We start from the raw sequence: 21,682 nt of genomic DNA on the forward strand, positions 1-21,682 counted from the left end.
CCATTAATACCAGTTGACTGAGTTTCACTGAAGCATAGGAAAGGCTCATGCCTGGAAGAATGATAGATGATTTATGAGCAACAATATTTACTAGTGTGTATTTTAGAGTAAGCCAGCTCCATAGGCTTTTCTTGCAGGTCTTCTCCAAGAAAGTAAAAAAGAAAATGATAAAAATCAACACTAGATGATGTGGGGGAGGAAGCTGGAATATTTAGTCAAGGTCCTCACATTCTGTTTGTTGCTGTTTGCATTTTGCATATTGGAGACACCAGGCTGTGTCAAGTCAACACTCAGCTCTTCCTCCTACAATGCTGTTTGTGTGCATGCAAATATTGAAGAAGTTATTGATATATTTGAGATGTAGTTCCAGAACATTTACAGAAATGGGCGTGAAGTTTACTTCTTAGCCTAAACTGAGTTTTAAATGCTCTTCAAAGAATCAGCCCTTCTGCTTCTCTTCTCAATCTCTACCTGGGACACCCAATTTTCCAGGTCTGACCAGTTCATATTACTCCTCAAGGAAGACAGCAAAACAAGCCAAGAATCTACACAAGCAGAAAGGTGCAGAGTCATGAGAAATAACAGCAAAAGGGAAATGAGAAATCAGAGCAAGTTCTACTTGCTCTGAAAACCCACAGCTTTACAAGCTACATAACTCTTACCTTGCTTACGAACATCTTCCACAGCCGCTACCAGCTCCTCTTTAAGGAACTGGCTCTCCTTTGCAATTTTATCTCCTTTCTCCAGGAAATTCTCTGTTGCTTGTTCAACTGAAGCAGCCAGAACATGGGCCTTTTTAGAACGCCCTCGCTTTTTATTAGAGGGGCCCTTGTTGCTCGTGTTAACCAGTGTTGTTACCTAAAGACAGAGATGGAAGGGAAAACATAAAACCAAAAAGAACAAATTAGAAGTTCATCAATTTGACAGCAAGGCCGCATGTATTTTTACCTGCAGTACTGCCAGCTCCAAAGGTTAAACCCAAACAAGTGTTTTCACATCTTTCTAAACATTACGATCCTCCTTGATTCCTCAAATGAGCACTACAAATTCAGCTGAACTGCTTACAGATTTTTCTTATCAGCAGCAGACCCAACAACTTGATTTGAAGGATTGAGAGCTATTTGTATTTTTGATCAACTGCAATCTCACCAACAGGCCAGAGCTATTTGGCACCACATAAAGGGAGACCAAGCTGGGGATAATTAGTTTGGGATAGTTCTCCAGGCACAAAAGACCCCAAACAAGTTTGAAGCCATTATCTCCAGAAATCTAGCACCACAGTGTCTTTTCAGTCCAAAACAGTACTACAGCCAATGGACTAAATGCAGAGCAAAGGACCTCCTAGAGCTCATTACTTCCCTAAAACAACCAAACTGGAACTCTCCCAATCCTCCTGCAGACATTATTTCCAAGTTCTATGTTTTAGACTGAAACCCTGCTAGGAGCTGGACTGCAGCGGTCAGATGACCATCACATACTCCCTTAGCTCAGGGATCAGGATTCATCCTCTTCAGACTAATGTCACAAAACCCATGTGCACTTTTCCATTTGTGTCCCCCCCCACCACCACCCCTTGTGCTGAATCTAGGAAAAATGCAGTCAAAGGTACTTCAGAGGGACATTAAATTACCACACTAATAACATAGCCCAAGGACTGCTGACATAAAGGTCCTCAGAGCTGAATCCATCTTCTCAGAAGGTTGATTCAGAGAGGGAAAGCCATCAGCTGGGAATATCACTGTCGGTTAATGGGGAGCATTTGTACTGGGGTAGTCTCAGTTCACTATGTACTACAAAAAGAACAAGTTGCAACAAGGCAATTTACTCTATTTTCCTCTCTGTATTTTGCCTTTCACATCATTCACAAAATTCGTGATTGCCAGAACAGCCTGTTGTGCTACTTGAGGAATAAGTCCCAGACACTGAACCTGGACAAAAAGATCCTATAAACAAGTTTGCTCAGTTAAGTTTGTGAAATTGGGACAATTTCTCTTAAGGAAAGACTCCACCAGTACCTCAGGCTAGAAAGCTATGTAGTAGATCATCTGACTGCACATCTCAGTATCTAGAGGGAGCAAACAGCAGGTATGGACAGCAGCTTGGTGATTAAAGGGATGTTAACACTGGAAACAGAACTTGATGGTTGCAGTCTGTGCTTCGCAGGAGTTGTGTCCAGTTCATTGTCAGTTTAAAACTTTGATATTTCAGGAAAACAATGCTAAAGAGGATGAGTTAACTGTCTCCAGTGCACCTTCTCTTCCAGACCTCCAAGAAAGTCTCTTCCAAGAACCTTCACAGCTTACATTTACAAGACTTACTCTAACTTGCCCTCATTCCTCAGTACATGTCACTGGACATTACACACCATGCAGAAACAAGCTTTTATTCACAAAACCAGCATAACATGTAGGCAGAAATTAAAAGAAAGTCTATCTTACACAAGATATACTGAAACTGTAATACAAAGGCTTATAATGTCTCCTGTAAGCCTCTTCTTCTCCAGGCTGAACAAGCCCAGCTTTTTAAAGACTCAACAAATAAGCTGCACACCACCCAAAATGCAGGTGAGAACCAGCTGAGCAGCAAGGGAACGTTAGTTACTAACATGCATTTCTGCACTTCGAATCAAAACACCATGTCTTATTGGGTGGTGAAGCAGCACAGTCTTTCTACACTCATGCCCAGTAACCACATCACAATAAAACTGAACACAAATTACTTGTATACTTTTCTCCACCTTTAGATTTGTAGTGGTTTTACTTCTTGAATTTAGGCTTTGAAAGTTACTTAACTGAAATAATACAGGGTTTGCCCCCTTTTTTTCCTACCTGTGTAACGAGAGGCTCAAGTAGTCTTTCAACTGCCAGTGTTCTTATCTCCAAGCTTTTGGGGTCCCATTTGAAGTTAACGTTGCCTGCAGTAACAGCAGTCATTTCTAGAAAAACAAGAGAACTACATGAATACAACTTTATTATTACTATTAATACTGTGGTAAAGTATTTTAAAATAAGTTAAAATGGAGGCTATTAAACACAGAACACATCCATGAGGTCTAAGTTGAGGTTATACTGTCTCCGGAAATACCAGGCTTGGTTCAGCTGGCAATAGTTTAAAAAGCTGCCTCTTATGACAAGATACAGACATAACCATGTTTTGCTTAGAAAATAAAACCAAAACCAAGTAAAAATTCACCGAAACCTATTGAGAAGCCACAATATTTTATCAGAGCAATGACAAGATTGGCAGTGCTTAGTCTACTCCTCAGTGGTCCCCAACCACTGAGGAGTAAGGCCCTCAACTGAGAAAGGGCCTCACAGGTACCAGGGGCACATTACCCACACAGCTGAAGGCTAAGCAAGCAATCCCTTCCCAATTCCTGCTGCCTCCCTCCAGGAGGACTGTCCTGTGGCCCCAGTCCAGCTGGGATACAGAGCCCAAGCTCTTGGGGGAGCAGAAGGGAACACCTCAACTTCAACAGTACCAGAAAGCTGCCACTGTTCTCAGCTCCACCATCAAGCACTATCCCAAATGCTTTGTCAAACCAGGAGCCAGGATCTAACTTAATTCACTCCACCTACCCGCTCATCCAATTCACCTTTGGAAGTACAAAGATAAAATCATGAATATAAGCCTTATAAAGCCAGAAAATCCAGTTGGTTCATATTTAGCAGCTCACGTATCTACTATACTTCCCTTAACATTTACATAGGAGGAAAAAGCAAATTTGCATGAAGAGATCTGTTAAAAGCTGTCACTGAGCTGTTCCTGCCCGTTACAGTTTTATATCAACATCCCAATGGAACAGCAAATATGATTATGGGGAAAGTTATGAAACTACTAAAATAGCTCTGCTTTTGAAAACATTAATCTAACAGAATTAAAAATTATGAACTACAACCACCATTAGCTTAACACTGCGATGCTGTACAGCACAAAGGAATAACCAGAACCATCATTTCAGTTTAAAAATGGATTTAAAGTACATAGGCGCATAAAACCAGTTTATACCACTTCAGACTTAGTAGATTCCAGATCTTCCTGCTTTCAGACCCTCAAAACTCAAGATTAGACTAAACCCACATTGTAACTTTTTATTTTTAAAAATCTCAGGAAGAGAACTACATTTCCAAAGTCTCCTTCCACCCCTTCTCCTAAGCACCTACTGCTGAAGTTGTATTAGAGCTTATATCAGCTATATAAAGCCAGTATCTTTAATCTTTAAACTTTGCTCTGGACAGGGCATCATCTGCACAGGATCCCCACAGATTGCTCTGACAGCATCAGATTTCCCCAAGCTGCCAGCAGAGCACAACATCCCATTGTTTTTAATCAGCACGCAAGGTGCTAATTTTGGTCACAAGCAATGTTGGGGACCATGTTGAGGACATACCAACAACCAGCCTTTGCATACCAACACTGACAGTTGAACATGCAGAAACATCACAGCCCTGGCTGCTTGTTTCCCATTGAAGAATAAAACCTCTCAGGCACTCAAGAAGCTCAGCCTGAGAGGACATGAAGAAGTCACGACTTTGCATCATCATAGAATTACAGAGTGGTTTGGGTTGAAGGGACCTTAAAGCTCATCCAGTTCCAACCCCCTGCCATGGGCAGCGACACCTTCCACTAGAGCAGGTTGCTCCAAGCCCCATCACCTGGCTTCACTCAAAGGCACCTCCACGACAGGCTGATCCCGAGCTGTGCCATAGGCTTTCACAGCACGGACATGAATCAATAGCTGAAGTACTCACTACAGTGCTGAAAGCAGACCTTTGCCCTGCAAAGCCTACGTGCTGTCAAACGCTGAAGTACAACTTTGCAAGGCGCAAAGTGGGAATTTTTCACCTCACCTGCATTCAGCCTTCCACTTACACCCACACCGGGGAGAGAGAACTCAAAAAGCTGAAAGCTTAAAAAGAGAATAGCAATAGACTGATCCATGCTAGCACACATCGAACATTTCTGACTGGTTTAAATCAAAAAGCTTGAAAGTGCTGATGAAGGGTCACAGCTCCTGCAGCTGCAGAGAACCCCGGTGAGCTGAGTGCAGGAGGGTGGAGGATGGCCACCTCCTCCTCCTCCTCACCCTCCCTCTGATGCTTCCCACTAAGTCTTGTGAAATCACTGATTATCCTTCCACCCCAACCATCCTCTTCCTCTTTTGTTAGTCCAGTTCTGCCCCAGCTTGTGCTGGGGCCCAGACGCTGGCAGAGGGTGCCCCCACCAACATCCCACCTCAGCAAGGAATTACGCTGGTTTATTCCCTCCTGATTAGCTAGGGGTGAACACTTCCTACATAAGAAGCCAAGAAAAATACACTGAAAGACTTTATGGTTTCTGAGAAAACATAACCAGGGCTCTGGAAAGCCCATTAGGTTTCTAGGTAAAAGCTGTTTCTATGTACTTAATTCTGTTATGCCTCCCGCAGAAACAAAGTGCAGGACGAGGTAACCATGAGAAGAGACATTAATTGTATTAGTAAGATAATGAAGGCAATTCATCTGAAAACACGTTAGTATGATAGTTCACAAATTGGCCAAAAGTAATGGTCTATAAAACCACTTAGTATGAACGTTATTGAAATTTATCTAAAAAGCATAACTTGATATCAAATACATTGTTTGGCAGCAATGACGCAGGTATCATTTGTACGTTGCTGTAAATATGTTTATTCAATTAAATGCTTGTGAAGAACACAGGAACAAGCCACAGCTTACAAATGTGTGTGAGAATGAATGGGGTTGGTGTGGGGAATAAAAGGACAACTGCCAGGGACATGCTGAAGAAGGGCTGCACTCTCACCATGAGAACCCTGTGGAATTCGCCTTGTCGCTTATAACACACTCTTCCAATACCTAAAGGGGGTCTAAAAATGACTGCAATTATCTGAAAGACAGGGCAAAGGGGAATGGCTTTAACCTGCCAGAGGGGACATCGAGATGAGCTCTTAGGCAGAAGCTCTTCCCTGTGAGGGTGCTGAGGCGCTGGCACAGGGTGCCCACAGAAGCTGTGGCTGCCCCATCCCTGGCAGTGTTCAAGGCCAGGTTGAACACAGGGGCTTGGAGCAACCTGCTCTAGTGGAAGGTGTCCCTGCCCGTGGCAGGGGGTTGGAGCTGGAGGAGCTTTAAGGTCCCTTCCAACCCAAACCAGTCTGTAACTCTGTGATTTGTGGAAGGCAGGGTAGCTTTGGGGTAGCTGTTCTTGCAGAGCTGCTTGTTGGCTGGAACAGGAACTCTGGAAGCAGCTGCTTTGAACTCTTCTTCCCCTACCCTCGTTGGGGGTGCAAGCACACCAAATCCCTGTAATTGCACTAGTCTTGAACCATCTGTTACAATAATGAGCACCATCATGACCAGTGTAATAACCTGAACGGCGTACAGGTAGCGTGCTGGGCTGCGAGCATGGTTTAAAGGTCGGTCTTCACATGTCTGAGCATTAAATGTGCTGGGAGAGCATTCCTGCTCTCTGCACTTGGTGCTCTGTTTTCAGTGCATCTGGTTCAACTCGACTGTGACATCCAGCTTTGCCCTCTGTTTCCACTTGAGCGGCTTTGTAGCCATCTCCTCTCGCCATCCCTGGTTCTGCTCGGCAGTTCCTGCGGTGGCATGGTGAACCAGATGGATCTCAGCCCACCCTCCAAAAATGGATCTCTCTTCCTCCAGCCAAATCAGTTCTTCCCAGCTGGTTAATGGCTCAGCCGTGGGGAAAGCTGTGCCAGTGCAGAGGGGGTGGGATGTGAAGACGGGAGTGAGTTCCTGGAGGGGTGTGGGAGGATGAATATTGGTTTTAAGCAGTTTTCCTGCTGCTTATGAAACTAGAGGCTGGGCAACCATAACTCTTTGTGCAGCGAGTGGTGCCTTTCTATATTTTCCAGCACTTGAGATTCAGCATCGCTTGCTCTCTTCCGCTGCGTGCTCTGTGCTGCTCTGTCCATGAAATTCCTGCTTCCAGCGTGTGGTAGCTCTGTGGGAGGGAGAACCCATTTCTAGACCAGCAGGGTCATCCCAGGTGCCTCAAAACAGTGTTACAGCAGCCTGGGTCTGTGCCCAGAGGATGTCCTCTGTCCTTTATTAGATGTTACAGTTACTACAGCCCTTGTGGGAATTGTACCCTCTGGAAGAGGCAACAATTAAAGACTGCTACGATATTCTCTCACTTGGTTTACTACCTGTCACCATGTCTGAGCTCAATGAGGCGGGAGCTTGTGCAGTAATAGAATCCCAGACTGGTCTGGATGGAAGAGACCTTAAAGCTCATCCAGTTCCAACCCCCTGCCTGGCTGTGAAGGTGAGATGCATACAGTGCTCCAGCCAAAAGCCACAACTAAAGATTGTAGTGTTCTCAAAAACTGGTAATTCAAGGTTTTAAGAATAACTTTAGATACCTACCTCCAGAATACTGGCATGTAGGTAATTTCTAGGCTTTGGCAAGCATAGGAATGCAGCTCTGCAGCTTCTTTGCAGAAGTGTCCTGAAGGCACACAAGGCTTTTCAGAAAGCCCATGAAGCAGCACTATGCAGAGCTCACTGTTGGAACTCACAGCAGTGCTCTCAGCATCACGGACAGACCGAGTGCTCATGGTCCTGTTCTTCCAGGCTGCATCCCACATGCACTCAAAGATTAGCGCTGACTGGCTCTCAGGCACTGCTGAGCTGGTATGTTCCAAGAGATCCTGCAGCCTCTCAGCCTCTGGGCCTGAGCAAATCTCTTCAGGTTACAGAGGAGATCTAACCATCCACCTCCTGTGCTGCAGCTTAAGTCCCACCACCTTGTGCTACCTGAAGAGTCTTCTACATGCTATCCATCAGTCTTCAAATTTTAGCTATTCTGACAGGCTGCTTTCCAAAGGCTGTCAACTACACTCACTATTCTCCTTCGGTTCTGAGGGAAGACAGTATTTTATGTTCTTAGGGAAGGTGTTATTCAAACAGTGGTCTCCTAAAACAGCAGGGGCTAACTTGGGCCAAGCACAATAGCCCACATGCTGAATTTGAGCATTATGCTATCCAAAAATCTAACAAAAGAAAACAGCACAAAAACATTTTATACCTGGGAGGATATTCTCCATTTTAACATCCTTTCTGCTATCCACCTAGTCATTCCCATTTGTACCCAAAGCTGATTGTACCCAAGGCACAGCAATACACACTCAATCACATTATTTTGCAGCTTATTTCTTTCCCGCCTATTTATTTAAGTACTCAGATTCATTTTGAATGATAATCCTGTCCTCTACCATGCCTGCAGACTGTCTTTGGATTTTCTGTCTGATGTAATGAGAATAGCTCTTATTCCATCATCCAATCATGAGGATGGAACACAATGGGTTTCACAACCTAGCTTCATCTTCCAGCCAGAAAATTAACCATCTTCCCTGTTCCCAAGGGGATCCTTTTGGTTTTGTTTAGCTTGTTACTTAACCCACCTGATAACCAGCAGGGATCCTTTACCCCTGCTGAAGGTAGAAGACAAGGCAGCAGATGAAGATCTGTGGGAACTGGGTATCTAACTTACACCATCTTCTCAAGGTTTGGGTTTCAAAAAGGTTAAGGCACGCTTCCTATTAAACCCAGCTCACATGCAAACTTTTCATCATGGCCACTGACAGTTCCAAACTGCTTCACACATAACTAAAAGTATCTAGGAAAAAAAGTTCCATTCTTTCCTCTTTCCCTTCATAGTCTCCAAAGGAATTTATCTGCCATTTAGTATATGTGATGCTTTTCAAGGATTTGAGCTGGTTTGATTCAACATCAATTATACACAACCCAAAACAGATACAGTCACCCTTTTTTAATATAGCCTTCAACCTTAAATTTGATCTGCTCAGCCACCAAATTCTCTCCTCCACCATAAATGCCATGATGGTGCTACCTCCTTAGAAACCCTTACTACTAAAATTTCAATCAGAAACACTAATACAAACTCAGATGTCGCATTGACTATATCCTTTGATTACCAAAACATTTCTGCCATTTGAGTATATTCACTTTTGCTACACATTTTTTCTACCGACTGTAGTAACCAGCCAAATAAAAAGACAACATTCCAGTTTAGACAAGCAGATTCCTCACCAGTACCATTCCAGAGCCAGCTCTCATGATGTTTTCTCCCTATTGGTCTTGTGGAGGAGGCCTATAGAGAGGCATCTAAAACTGCTCATCAGAAAGCCTCACACAGCCAGTAACAAACAAATGCTTCTCCACTTCTCCCTTTATTTAGGAAATCTTTAGACCTTGTTTCTGAGTTATGAGATGCAACCTAACCCGAGGAACATCAGGGAAGTTTATCACTGTCTTCTCTTCCACACGGGCGTTATCTCTAACTGAAGATAGCAGTGTGCCTATAGCATCGTCTTTTCCCCTCTGGAAGCAGAGCCCATGAGAGCATGCACAAGATTAAGATGTGACACACTTTCCAAAGCAGTGCATGCTATCTCCTAAGAGCCTCCTAACTGCTATAGTACTGTGGGTTCAACCAACTTCTTTTCATTCCAAAAATCAAGAATGCACTCTGGAACAACAGGTTCTCATGCCTCTGGTTTGGGGCAGCTAACATTAAGAGGATGGAAGGCACACTCTGTGCAAGCAGCTTCACTGTGGTGTTCATGGGACCACAGCAGGGATTTCACAAGTACAAATAAACTGGTTTTGGAGATGCCAGTGCTAACAGCAGACTCTTTGCCTCCAGTTATGTGTTAGGCTCTGATCGCTTTCTTTTTGCCAGGATTGCTTTGTCTCAAAGGAGCCAGAAAGGAGGCACATGGCAAGCCAAATTACACGTGAATTGGGCAATTAGCAACTTACTCATGTCACAGTAAGGCTCCCGTTCATGGATGACATCCTAAAAGAATGCAAGAACCAAACTCATGCTTATCCCCATTTCACTGACCAGATGGATATCCCAGCATGTCCCAACAAGTGTCCAATTGATCTCTGCACAGTTTTCAGTTTCCAAATCTCAAGCAAGATTCCAACAACAAAGAAAACTGAGAGAGTATCAAGGCACTGCCTTAGCATACATGCATGCTGCTTCTAGAAAAGAGCATCTCCTGTATAACTAAGATGAACATTATAGCTGCAAAACTTGGTATTTGGGAAAAGGAGAGGATGTGTCATGAGCAGCAAGCTATTATTATTAATAATAAATGGTTCATTCTGTCTTCACAATAATGTTAGTGCATTTTATGCTGAAGACCTGCAAGACAAACACTGCAGAAGATAACTTCCAAAATCAGAACAAGTCATCTTTTGTAACTGCTGTACTTTAACTGTCTGTTCTTTGTATCAGGACTGTGACACCCTGGCCACACAGAAGGGCAACATACCTCCATTTTAAGCATATTTTTCATGATCTTATTCCTGTAGTGATGGTAACTTCCAACTCCCAAACCCCGGTCCTCTCACAGCCACATATCACATTTACGCTGACAGCTTAACAGTTAGTGCTTTCAAACAAAACAAGAGGACTCAGCCTGAGGAGGGGATACGAGACTGGTATATCTGCTGGACCACTTTGATCCAACATATGAATGTGGAGCTGTTGGAGCGAGGACAGAGAAGGCCCCGGAGCTGCTGCGAGGGCTGGAGCAGCTCTGCTCTGGAGCCAGGCTGAGAGAGCTGGGCTGGGGCAGCCTGGAGAAGAGAAGGCTCCTGAAGGGGAGACCTTAGAGCAGCTCCAGTGCCTAAAGGGGCTCCAGGAAACCTGGAGAGGGGCTTTGGACAAGGGCCTGTAGGGACAGGCCAAGGGGAATGGCTTTAACCTGCCAGAGGGGACATCGAGATGAGCTCTTCAGCAGAAGTTCTTCCCTGTGAGGGTGCTGAGGCGCTGGCACAGGGTGCCCACAGAAGCTGTGGCTGCCCCAGCCCTGGCAGTGTTCAAGGCCAGGTTGGACACAGGGGCTTGGAGCAACCTGCTCTAGTGGAAGGTGTCCCTGCCCGTGGCAGGGGGTTGGAACTGGATGAGCTTTAACATCCCTTCCAAGCCAAACCACTCTGTAATTCAACCAGAGAGAGCCCTTCCTACCTCACAATGTCTCTTCCCACCCTTGAGGCAGAAAACTGTACGAAGCTTCTCTAAAATCATTAAGCAATACTGCTGCTTTCCGAACCACTGTACACATTTCAGACCCTAGGGATACACAGTCAGAGGAGATATAATAACCAGGCTGTGGCTACAGAGCACAGCTCTTCCAACCCCAAATCACGTTAGCACTGGTTCCAATTACCAACCTGAAGTTAACAAGGAATGCAAGAAGGGGCAATCTTTTAGCAAATTCCATGTTGCCACAAATATTCCTCAAATAAGAAAAAGTTGATAGAAATTAGCCTACTTTATCAGCTGGCACAAGAATTTGCCAGTGCTGCAAAATTAATTCTTGCTTGGCTTGCAAAAACCCACTGATGGCTGGCAATAAAGGGAAAAGAAAACCTGGGTATTTTTATTCTGATCATCTCAAGCACTCAAGCTGCAATAAAAAGTGCAGTTTAAGCTCGAGAGTCAGAAATAACCAGAATCTGACCCCACTCAAACCGCATCTTCATACCCAAATGATATGTTGTTATGCAATACCCTTCAGTGCTTTTAGCTGACCACATCTTTAAGATTGTTAATGAAGGTTTGGATTTAGAACAGTCAAAAATACACAAATACTGGAGCTGTTTGAGCTGACACACATGTTTGAAAAGAAGAGACTCCTCTAATTAGAGATTTGATGAGACAATTTGCTTAAACATGGAGGAAATGGAGAGTCTTGTATTAACAGGGCATAACTACCATATCCTTTCTCACTTGCATGCCCAGCACAGTAACAACTAAAGATTACAGAACAAAAATTCAGTGTTGTAAGAGTGAAAGAAGTTTTTCATAGTTTTCTCCATTTGCAAAAGCTACTAAAAGAGCAGCACTCACTGAAGCAACGCAGAACATGACTATAAAGATTCTTCAAAGTAAAATGTTTTCTAAAGTTCTTCTATGAAAAGTAATTTAGAAATCCTTTTGCAGCCCTTCACTTTGATGCAGGAACTTTGACTCAGGCTCTGCCAGTCTTATCTCAAAATTACAAAGCAATTATTTTTTAAACAAAAAAAGAAGTAACAAAACCCACAACTGAGAAGGATGAGAATTTCACTTGGAGCCTGTGGCAACCTCCAGCAACATCTCTTAGCTATTAACAAGGAATTTGTTTCATGGGAAGAACTGCACCATGACTGCACGGCCCCAGACTATTCTCAGTTCACAGCTCCACCACACATCCTGCAGTTAAGAAGAAGGAGGGATCACAAAAAAAAACCCAGGAAGAAAGACCGAACAGGAATGTAATGCACAAGCATCGTCTGGATAAATTAAGTATCTTTCTTTACAATGACTGGAAGATATGGCAAGTGGGAATGCTTTTAAACTGTCAGGAGACACTGAGATGAGCTCTGAGGCAGAAGCTCTTCCCTGTGAGGGTGCTGAGGCACTGGCACAGGGTGCCCACAGAAGCTGTGGCTGCCCCATCCCTGGCAGTGTTCAAGGCCAGGCTGGACACAGGGGCTTGGAGCAACCTGCTCTAGTGGAAGGTGTCCCTGCCCGTGGCAGGGGGTTGGAACTATGAGCTCTAAGGTCCCTTCCAACCCAAACCACTCTGTGATTCTATGAATACACAGGGTAGGATGCTCTGACACCCCCCAATTCCTCTCCCCACAAACTGTCAACAGGCTGCAGACACTGAGAACAGAGGGCACTGGCTGATGAGAACTTTTCAAATTCTCCAGAAGAGCAAAGTAAGTAATTAGGAAAACACATTGGTGCGATGATTTTTGGATGCCTACCAGAGTTACCTGCAAAGCCACAAGCACCTTCTGTCAAGTACCAACTTGCTGAGAGTGCACACTGGCGCATGAGAATCGCAGCTAAGAGCGATCTGTCTGGACAGGAACCATTTCCAGTCACTGCCTTAGCATATGGATGACCAATTAAAGCAACTTTTGTTTAAAAAAGTCACTGACCCACCCACATTTCATAAAAGCAACAGGAAGGAACCGGAAGCTTTGAGAGGAAGGAGTCATTGCTTGGCTGGTCTTGCTGGAAAAAAAAAAAGAGGGCGATTTTAAGCCAGTAACACAGCCAGCCATTTACTGAGTGGAAACTAACCTCTATCTGATTAAGGACATATTTTCTCTCTCCACCCCTTCTCCTCAGCCCCAGGAACAGGAAACAAGACAAAGCTACTGAACAAAAAACAGATGAGCTAAGAAATCCTGTTCAATTGGCTCTGCAGCAGTGCCTTGCCTCTGGTTCTGCCGAACGCTGCGTCTTTCCCTGATAACCATTGACTTCTCCTTAGGCCCACAATAACACTCCGTTAAACATAATCAAATTGTCTTAACCAATTCTGCAAACTAAGTAAAACAGCTTCAAACACCTGATGCTGAAGTACTGATGCATAAAGACCAGAAAATAACTTTTTTCCTTGAGGTTATAAGCTTCTAACTCTGCACAATTAATTTGCATTATTCTGGTTTGCTAGAAACAAACCTTCTTGCCTTTTTTTGCTACTGTTTATTGCATCCAATGCCATTATTTCTTCTCCTAACCTTAGCTAGAAAAAGGGAATAAAGCCACTCACACAATCACATTGCACCAGTACAAAATGAGAATACTGTGTGGAAGGATTCCACCAGCAGCAGAAGGACCATGGAATAACAAGTATGGGCTATGCCCACTCCCCTGAAAGCCTTCCCCACATCCCCACTTTCAGAATGCTTTGTCTGATGCCGGTTAGGAAATGACTTTCCACCTGTAATTAAACACATCTTCCAAAAAGTGGCAGTGGCAGGAACTACAAAGGTGTACTTCGTAGAGGAATTCAAACCACTCCAGTTTCTCATGCAGCCAACCCAGCCCCTTGCATTTTACTCTCTCAAATATGCCATGTCCTTCATTTTACCTGTAGCTTGTACAAAGCCATTAAACTCTCAAGAAGAAAGAAATTAAGCCTATTGAATACAATGAGGGGACAGATGTGCTGCACTGAGCCCACAAGCACTGGGCACCAGCCACATCTGCAGATCAGGAGTCAGCCCAGGCTCCAGCTCCTGCCTGGGAAGCTCTTAACACTGCGGAGCTCAGCAGAGCACCTTAGGGAAGCAGTGCTACTTGTCTGTCCTTTTCTCATGGTGTTATTGCTTGTTTTATTGCTTGTCTGTTGCTTTCCCTTTTAGGGATGGCTTTATACACTGCCACCACCCAAGGAAATGATACAGGGAAGGGAAGCCAAAGGATTGTGGGATCAATAAAAAGAAAGGTGCAAGGGTCAGTAGTTACGACAGGCAACAAGACACCACCCAAGAGCATCCATCGCTCCTCAAAGGCATCAAAGAAGCCAAAGGATACTGCTCAACAGTGCGACAAGCAGTGGGAATGTAAACAGCCCCTAAGTTCCTGTCTTATTCCGTCCTTCTGTGGCTGTTAACAGCCAGCTTGGCCAAGGCCAGGTGAAGGGCTTGTGGTTTAGAGCCTTACTAAAGGCTCGATGAATAAAAAGCTGATGGGACCGGTACAACCAAAACCTTGTGACGAGGGTCATGGGAACAGGACACTAGGCTGGATGGACCTCTCAACTATAGTCATCAGATGGCACCAAGCCCCCTGCACATGACTTCCAGTTCATTGCTCAACTACTCTGCCTTTAAATGAATAATTAATATAAGATGATTAGACTCTGAAACATTTGGACATGAAGTACTGATTGAAATGAACTTAATGGTAAATTATATGTCAAGTTTATACGAGACTTGTCCCTTGCATACATGTCCACAGTCCATCATGAATTATGCAAGATCCCAAGCCACTCTTCAGCATCAAGCAATGAGATTCACAAGGTCTTTAAGTCATGCTAAAGCAAATTAATTTTACAAGTATACATTATAAGGACATGCTTGCAAGACATGGGTAAAGGACAGGGAGTTGTACATCTTGATTATAGGACATGGGGTAATGGGTTGTCGTGGTTTGAGCCCAGCCGGTAACTCAGAACCACGCAGCCGCTCGCTCACTCCCCTCCTTCTTCCTCACCCCGCTCCCGGAAGGATGGGGAGGAGAATCGGAAGAATGTAACTCCCACAGGTTGAGATAAGAGCAGTCCAGTAACTAAGCTATAATACAAACTACTACTGCTACCACCAATAATAATAATGATAAGGGAAATAACAAGGGGAGAGGATACAATTGCTCACCACCCGCTGACCAATACCCAGCCCGACCTGAGCAGTGATCTGGGCCTTCCGGGTAACTCCCCCCAGTTTCTATACTGGGCATGACGTGCTGTGGGATGGAATACCCCTTTGGCCAGTTTGGGTCAGGTGTCCTGTCTCTGCTTCCTCCCGGCTTCCCCTCCTCCCTGGCAGAGCATGAGACTGAGAAAGTCCTTGATTGGAGTAAGCAATACTGAGCAACAACTGAAAACATCGGTGTTATCAGCGTTGTTCCCAGGCTGAAAGTCAAAAACACAGCACTGCACCAGCTACTAAGAAGGAGAAAAATGACTGCTATAGCTGAACCCAGGACATTGGTTTAAACTAAAACAGGGAAAGTTCAGGTTAGGTATTAGGAAGAAGTTCTTTACTGTGAGCGTAGTGAGGCACTGGAACAGGCTGCCCAAAAAAGTGGTAAATGCTCCATCCCCGGCAGCGTTCAAGGCCAGGTCTGACAGAGCCTTGGGAGACATACCTCCCATATGAAGACAGGCTGAGAGAGTTGGGGCTGTTCAGCCTGGAGAAGAGAAGGCTGCGTGGAGACCTCAGAGCAGCCTTCCAGTATCTGAAGGGGGCCTATAAGGATGCTGGGGAGGGACTCTTCCTTAGGGACTGTAGTGGTAGGACAAGGGGTAATGGGTTCAAACTTAAACAGGGGAAGTTTAGATTAGATATAAGGAAGAAGTTCTTTACAGTGAGGGTGGTGAAGCACTGGAATGGGTTGCCCAGGGAGGTTGTGGATGCTCCATCCCTGGCGGTGTTCAAGGCCAGGTTGGACAGAGCCTTGGACCACATGGTTTAGGGCAAGGTGTCCCTGCCCATGGCAGGGGGGTTGGAACTGGATGATCTTAAGGTCCTTTCCAACCCTTACTATTCTATGATTCTATGATTCTATGACATGGTCTAGTGGAAGGTGTCCCTGCCTGTGGCAAGGGGTTGGGACTGGATGAGCTCAAGGTCCTTTCCAATCCAAACCATTCTAGGATTCTGTGATTAGTCACATTCACAGAGGAACACCCACTTGCACCTTCTTGCTTCTCAGCATGCCACCAGTTCTGTTCCCTGCTATTCAAGAACTTCCAAATTTGTTATTCTAGTCAATTAAAAAACCCTATCTATGGCTTCAATTGAAGATCTCAAGAGCATTTTGCAAAGCTGAATACCCAACCTGCTTGGCGTTATTCAGGTTAAGCACCAGGCTACAAGCACACAGCTCAGCCTTGTTTATGTGAAAAATTAAACTGACCTTTTTGGCTCTGTAAAGCCATGTGGCTAGTGCTGCCCTTGTACAGACCATTTATTCCAGTGGATTGTCTGTGCTGAGCTTTTATCATCCAGAAAAAGACACAGAAAGAAGAATCTCCCCTTAGAGCCTCAGATCTGCCTAGATAACACTTATAAAAGCACCCAGAATAACACAGTGACTGAAGACTCACTGAACCCCTGGAGGACTGGGAAAGGCAGTGGAAGAGGGAGGGGAAAATGCCCACACATGCCATGAAGGCCACATGTCCCCAGTAGCATTAATTCTTATTCTGAACTGAAAAGCAGCAAATTTAGTCTTTACCTAAATGCCCTCTTGATCTTGTGCTGAAGAACAGTAATGACAGAACTGTCTGGCCTATGCTCCCTCCTCATTTCCTTCAGTTAACTTCCAGATAAAGAAAAAGCAGATATTTTTTTCTCTTGATCCTTTACCAGCTATCTACAAGCTTACTAGTTTCAGTTTCTCAAAGTAACCATTGAAGTTTGCTCCAGAACAAGGCACACTAGTGTGTCTATAACCTCTTCTACCCTAACTTCCACTAACTCTTCATGTGCTCCCCAACATCAGCTCCCCCCAGGAATTCTTCTTAAGCATATACAGATTTGTTCATAACAGAGCACAGACAGCTTAGAAAACTGGGCGTTGTTTGGAAAAAACAAACACCATGAGCTGAAGTTGTATCAGCTGTGAAATCCTACTGCCCCACTGCTGCTGGTTCCCCAGCTTATTTGCTCTAAACCCCCTCACAGCCTTGGAAACACGACAGGAGTTTAACTCCCCCTTGCATTGTAACACACATCAACACTCCTCCCTGTCTGTGTCATTCCGTGTATTACAACAGATCTACCAGGGAACCGACTGGCACCCAGCTTGGTTTCATGTTCTCAGCACTGTTCCACTCTCTACCTCAGTAACTGTTATTCCTTCAGCTATGGCTGCCTTCACATTGGCTTTTTCCATCCATAGGTGCCTGAAGTTAAAGCCCTTCAAAAGAGATTTTTCAGGAGTCTAAATGATGAATCAAGCAGCTGTCTTGGAAATTAGAAAAATTCTAACAGAAGAGAATGTCAATACAGCGGGGAGAATTTCCCTTTGCAAACTGTGTTAGTTTAGATCTGCATATTTAATAATTTCTATCACTTCATAAAGCACAGGGGAAAAAAAAAAGTTACTCCTCTGATTCACCAGAGCTATTTATAAACACGTGTCAAAGGACTAGCAGATGTTTTCTGTAGTACATCTGGGATTAACAGACAAAAATATGTAATCATGGTTAGAGTAAAGGTAGATGGCTCTTCCTCAGGTAGGAATTATGAATCATATTTAAGCATTAGATTTTCCAATAGAAGAGTCCCTATTAACCCACTGCAGCCCAGAAACTTGCATTAACACCCATTCTCACCCTGACTGGAAGGGTCTCAGTCATTCAAGAAAAGATTCCCCCTCACTTGCAGTGACTGCATTCCTTCTGCCACTCCTTCACATCAATAAACCTACTTGCACCCAGTTGTGCTTTGCAGCACAGCAGGTCACTTGCAATGCTCAGCTCTTTAGCACAGCTCCTCCAGCAAGGGTGCTGGTATACAATTTCGTGGGCAGGCCCTATTTTAAGTCTCATATACCAGATTAAAATAGTATGAGTTAAAAGTAGTAATTATCAAACATCTGCACTCTCTCTAAAGCTGCAAGGCTGTTTAACCAACGCATGAGCTATAAACTCACTGAATGGAGCTATTTCAGATTAGCTATAAAACTAAATCAGGGTGAATTCCCAGAGTAGTAAAGGGTCTAAATCCTCAAGGTTATACACATTGAAGTTCTGCAGCACCAGTGGTTTGAGTGATTTCCAGTTAAGGCAGGACAGCAGAAAACAACAGGCATTCATCACCATGTTGGATGCCTGTCTCAGTATGGCACAGTACTCAGTCCCCTTTTATCCATCATGTTTCCTTTCATGTCCAGCAAAGCCAAGAGATACCAAGTAAAACTGAATACAGCGAGTCCTTTAACAGGAGCATCAGGGCCACGCTGGTCCTCCCTGCAGACCAGCCTCACTACCCACCTGTGACGAGCAGACAGGTTTTGCCGCTAAATATTTTTGTGAGCTTTGCTAATTCCCTACATAAGAAAGGTAATTTAGAAATCAAACAGTAACGGTAGATATAATCTCAAGGCAGGGCTGAAGTCCCACTAAAGTATATTTCCAGCTCATAAACATTTCTACTAATGTGGCTTCCTTTGCGAGATCAGTGTCTTGATCTTCCAGCTGCAGAAGGAAGATACTTGTGCTGCTGAAAAACATACAAATTACTTTTCTGTTACCCCTTTCCGTTAACTTTACCAGACCTGCAAAGAAGCTGCACACTAATGTCAGCACTACACATGCCTGCCTAGAAATGCTAATGTTTCACAAAACTCAAATGTATTGAGAGGCAAATATGTACATTGGTATTTTAAGTCATCAGTTTGGGCACAGGATTTCTAATCTCTGCCCGCTGTGCTCCCCCTGCCACCTTTTGTGAACTGTTAATCTCTGATGCAGAAGCCTATTATTAGAGCTGACTGAAGAAAACAACAAAAACTGAAGACATGTTGTTTGTTATGGAAAAGGTACGGGCAAAGCCTTTTTAAAGCCAAAAATGTAATAAGCCTTTGGCTGTTTCTCCTAAGTAAAAACTAAAAAAAAATCCTTGGTATTTTAAAACCTAAAAATTTAATTACAGAAGTTTAGTGACTCAACATAAAGTTATGCCCTTTTTAAACAGAAACTTTCAATTCAGCAGGGAGAAACAAGTCCTACTGAACACTTAACATGGCCTTAGCACCCCAAGACAGACCAAAGGGTACCTACAAGACCACACATATTGCAAAGCAAGCTGGGCTTTCACCTCCATTTAAACACAAACCTGCCTATAAACCAACCCAGGAGCTGGAAAAAAAAAAAAAAAGAACACAAACCCACAGCCTTTAGGTAGGCTTGGAAGTACTTGGAGGCTGGTGTAGCCAGTGGGACTGAGGATGAGTTAGCACTGTGCAGCTAAGAGAGCTTCTCCCATCGTCCCTGCTTCCCCACTCGTTTCCCGTGTTTTTCCTGCACTGTAACTCCAGAGCCAAGAATAATCTTTCCACAACCCCCATCTCAAAAAAAAACAAAAGAAAAAGTAAAAAAGGGGGGGAGGGCAGCAAAGAGCTACCAGACTAGTTCAATACAGATAAACCAGACGTGCCTTGAGTCATAGCTCGCTGGAACGAAGACAGAGGCTGGTAGCCCAGATTGGGCAAGGGAGCGATCGATCACCCTTGCCAAAAGACACCAGTCACCTCCTGGGCAGGGCAGGCAGACAAGGAAGTGCCCCTCGCTAACACTCAATTCCTCACTAAATAAGTGCACCATATGCTTCGCTAAAAACTTTCAGCCTGAAAGATTTCGAGTGTGCCAAACTAGCTTAAAGCAGTGAATAAAAAACAGCTGATATGACTCCAGGCAAAAGGGGACGCAGGGACAATGGTCACACACAGCCCAGTGCTGCAGGTTGAGATGCACTCCCCACTTTTTGGCTGCAAAAAGTAGCACGAAACTTCTTGCCAGCTTAGGAGAAGCACTCACCTTACTGCATGCCAGCAGATTAGAGGTGGGTGTCGAAAAACGTGGCAGAGCCGAGCTAAGGAGAGGGGGCTGCTCCCGGCGAGGGGAGGCTGTGTGTTGTGGACGGGAAGAGAAACACCCTCTCGGGCGGGAGGGAGGGAGGACGCTCACCTCGGCCGAGCCCCCAAGAGAAGCCCGGGGCCGGGAGGAGCGCACCGGGGCCGAGGCACGCGAGGCACTCTGCCCGGCCCGCGGCCGCCTCGCCCGGGCCCACAGCCGGAGAGCGGCGCCGGGGCGGCCCCAGCGCGGGGCGGAGCCTCGGCACGCAGCCCCGCCGCCACCGAAACTTCTCCGGGAACGGGGCTCGCCCGGCGCCTTCCCCCCGGAAAGCTGCGCTCAGCGGCACCACACACAGCCGGCTGCCCCCCACCCCTGAGCCGGCCGCCAGCCCCCGCCGCCCGCACCGCCCCGGCCCTCCGCGGCCTCCCAGCGCGCCCGGCCAGGCCCGGGCCCCGGCCCACGCCCCAGCGGTGGCGGCACGGCCCGTTCCGCTCCACTCCTCCGCGCCCGGCCGGGCCGCGCTCCGCTCCGCTCCCCCGCCCCAAGGTCCCGCCGCCCCTCACGGAGAAGCGGCAGCCGGCAGGGCCCGGCCCGCCTCACCGCGCAAAAGTTTCCAACTGAGAAAGCGAGCGGCGGGGCCGCGTCCGGAGACCCCGCAACTTTACCGGGAGCAGAAGGGTCGCCTCAGCCGCCACCGCTCGCTGGGGTCCGGCCGCGGCCGCTTTGTCCGTGTCCGCCGGTCCCGCCGCGCCCGTCCCGCTGAGGAGATCGGCTCTTCCGGGCACCTCCCCGCCCCGCGCGGCACAGCCCGGCCGCTCTTCCCGGCGCCGCCCGCCGCGCCGCCCCCGCGCCCTTCTCGGCACCGCCCGCCGCAGGTGAGGCCCCGGCCCGGCGCGGCGTGAACCCGCAGCACCTCAGCGCGGCCCCGGGCCGGGCGGCGTGGGACCGTGGAATCCCGGACTGGTTTGGGTTGGAACGGAGCTTAAAGCTCATCCAGTTCCAGCCCCCTGCCACGGGCAGGGACACCTTCCACTAGAGCAGGTTGCTCCAAGCCCCTGTGTCCAACCTGGCCTTGAACACTGCCAGGGATGGGGCAGCCACAGCTTCTCTGGGAAAAGTCTGTGCCAGCGCCTCAGCACCCTCACAGGGAAGAGCTTCTGCCTCAGAGCTCATCTCAATCTCCCCTCTGGCAGGTTAAAGCCATTCCCCTTGTCCTGTCTCTACAGACCCTTGTCCAAAGCCCCTCTCCAGGTTTCCTGGAGCCCCTTTAGGCACTGGAGCTGCTCTAAGGTGTCCCCTTCAGGAGCCTTCTCTTCTCCAGGCTGCCCCAGCCCAGCTCTCTCAGCCTGGCTCCAGAGCAGAGCTGCTCCAGCCCTCGCAGCAGCTCCGGGGCCTCCTCTGGCCTCGCTCCAGCAGCTCCACGTCCCTTTTGTGCTGTTGCCCCAGAGCTGGATCAGGACTGCAGGGGGGGTCTCCCCAGAGCGCAGCAGAGGGGCAGAATCCCCACCCTCGACCTGCTGCTCACACTCT

General features: G+C 46.3%; 1 protein-coding gene across 2 annotated transcripts in view; it reads right to left on the reverse strand.

Annotated features, from left to right (window-relative positions):
* CTNNA1 (catenin alpha 1) overlaps positions 1-20,975 on the reverse strand; it is a 125,647-nt gene extending 104,672 nt beyond the window's left edge. Inside the window, exons 1-3 of one of the 2 annotated variants that reach the window (XM_030504960.2) lie at positions 20,818-20,975; positions 2,829-2,935; positions 663-858 (exon numbers count right to left, since the gene is read on the reverse strand). In XM_030504960.2, coding sequence (XP_030360820.1) covers positions 663-858; positions 2,829-2,933 — 301 coding nt within the window. In that variant the 5' untranslated portion in view covers positions 2,934-2,935; positions 20,818-20,975. Of the gene's footprint in view, positions 1-662; positions 859-2,828; positions 2,936-20,113; positions 20,245-20,817 lie in introns of those variants that run through there. The other variant, XM_030504961.1, reaches the window with a different exon arrangement.
* Positions 20,976-21,682: the final 707 nt, after the last annotated feature.

The sequence above is a fragment of the Strigops habroptila genome, chromosome 12, assembly GCF_004027225.2.
Source record: "Strigops habroptila isolate Jane chromosome 12, bStrHab1.2.pri, whole genome shotgun sequence".
Classification (NCBI taxonomy): domain Eukaryota; kingdom Metazoa; phylum Chordata; class Aves; order Psittaciformes; family Psittacidae; genus Strigops; species Strigops habroptila.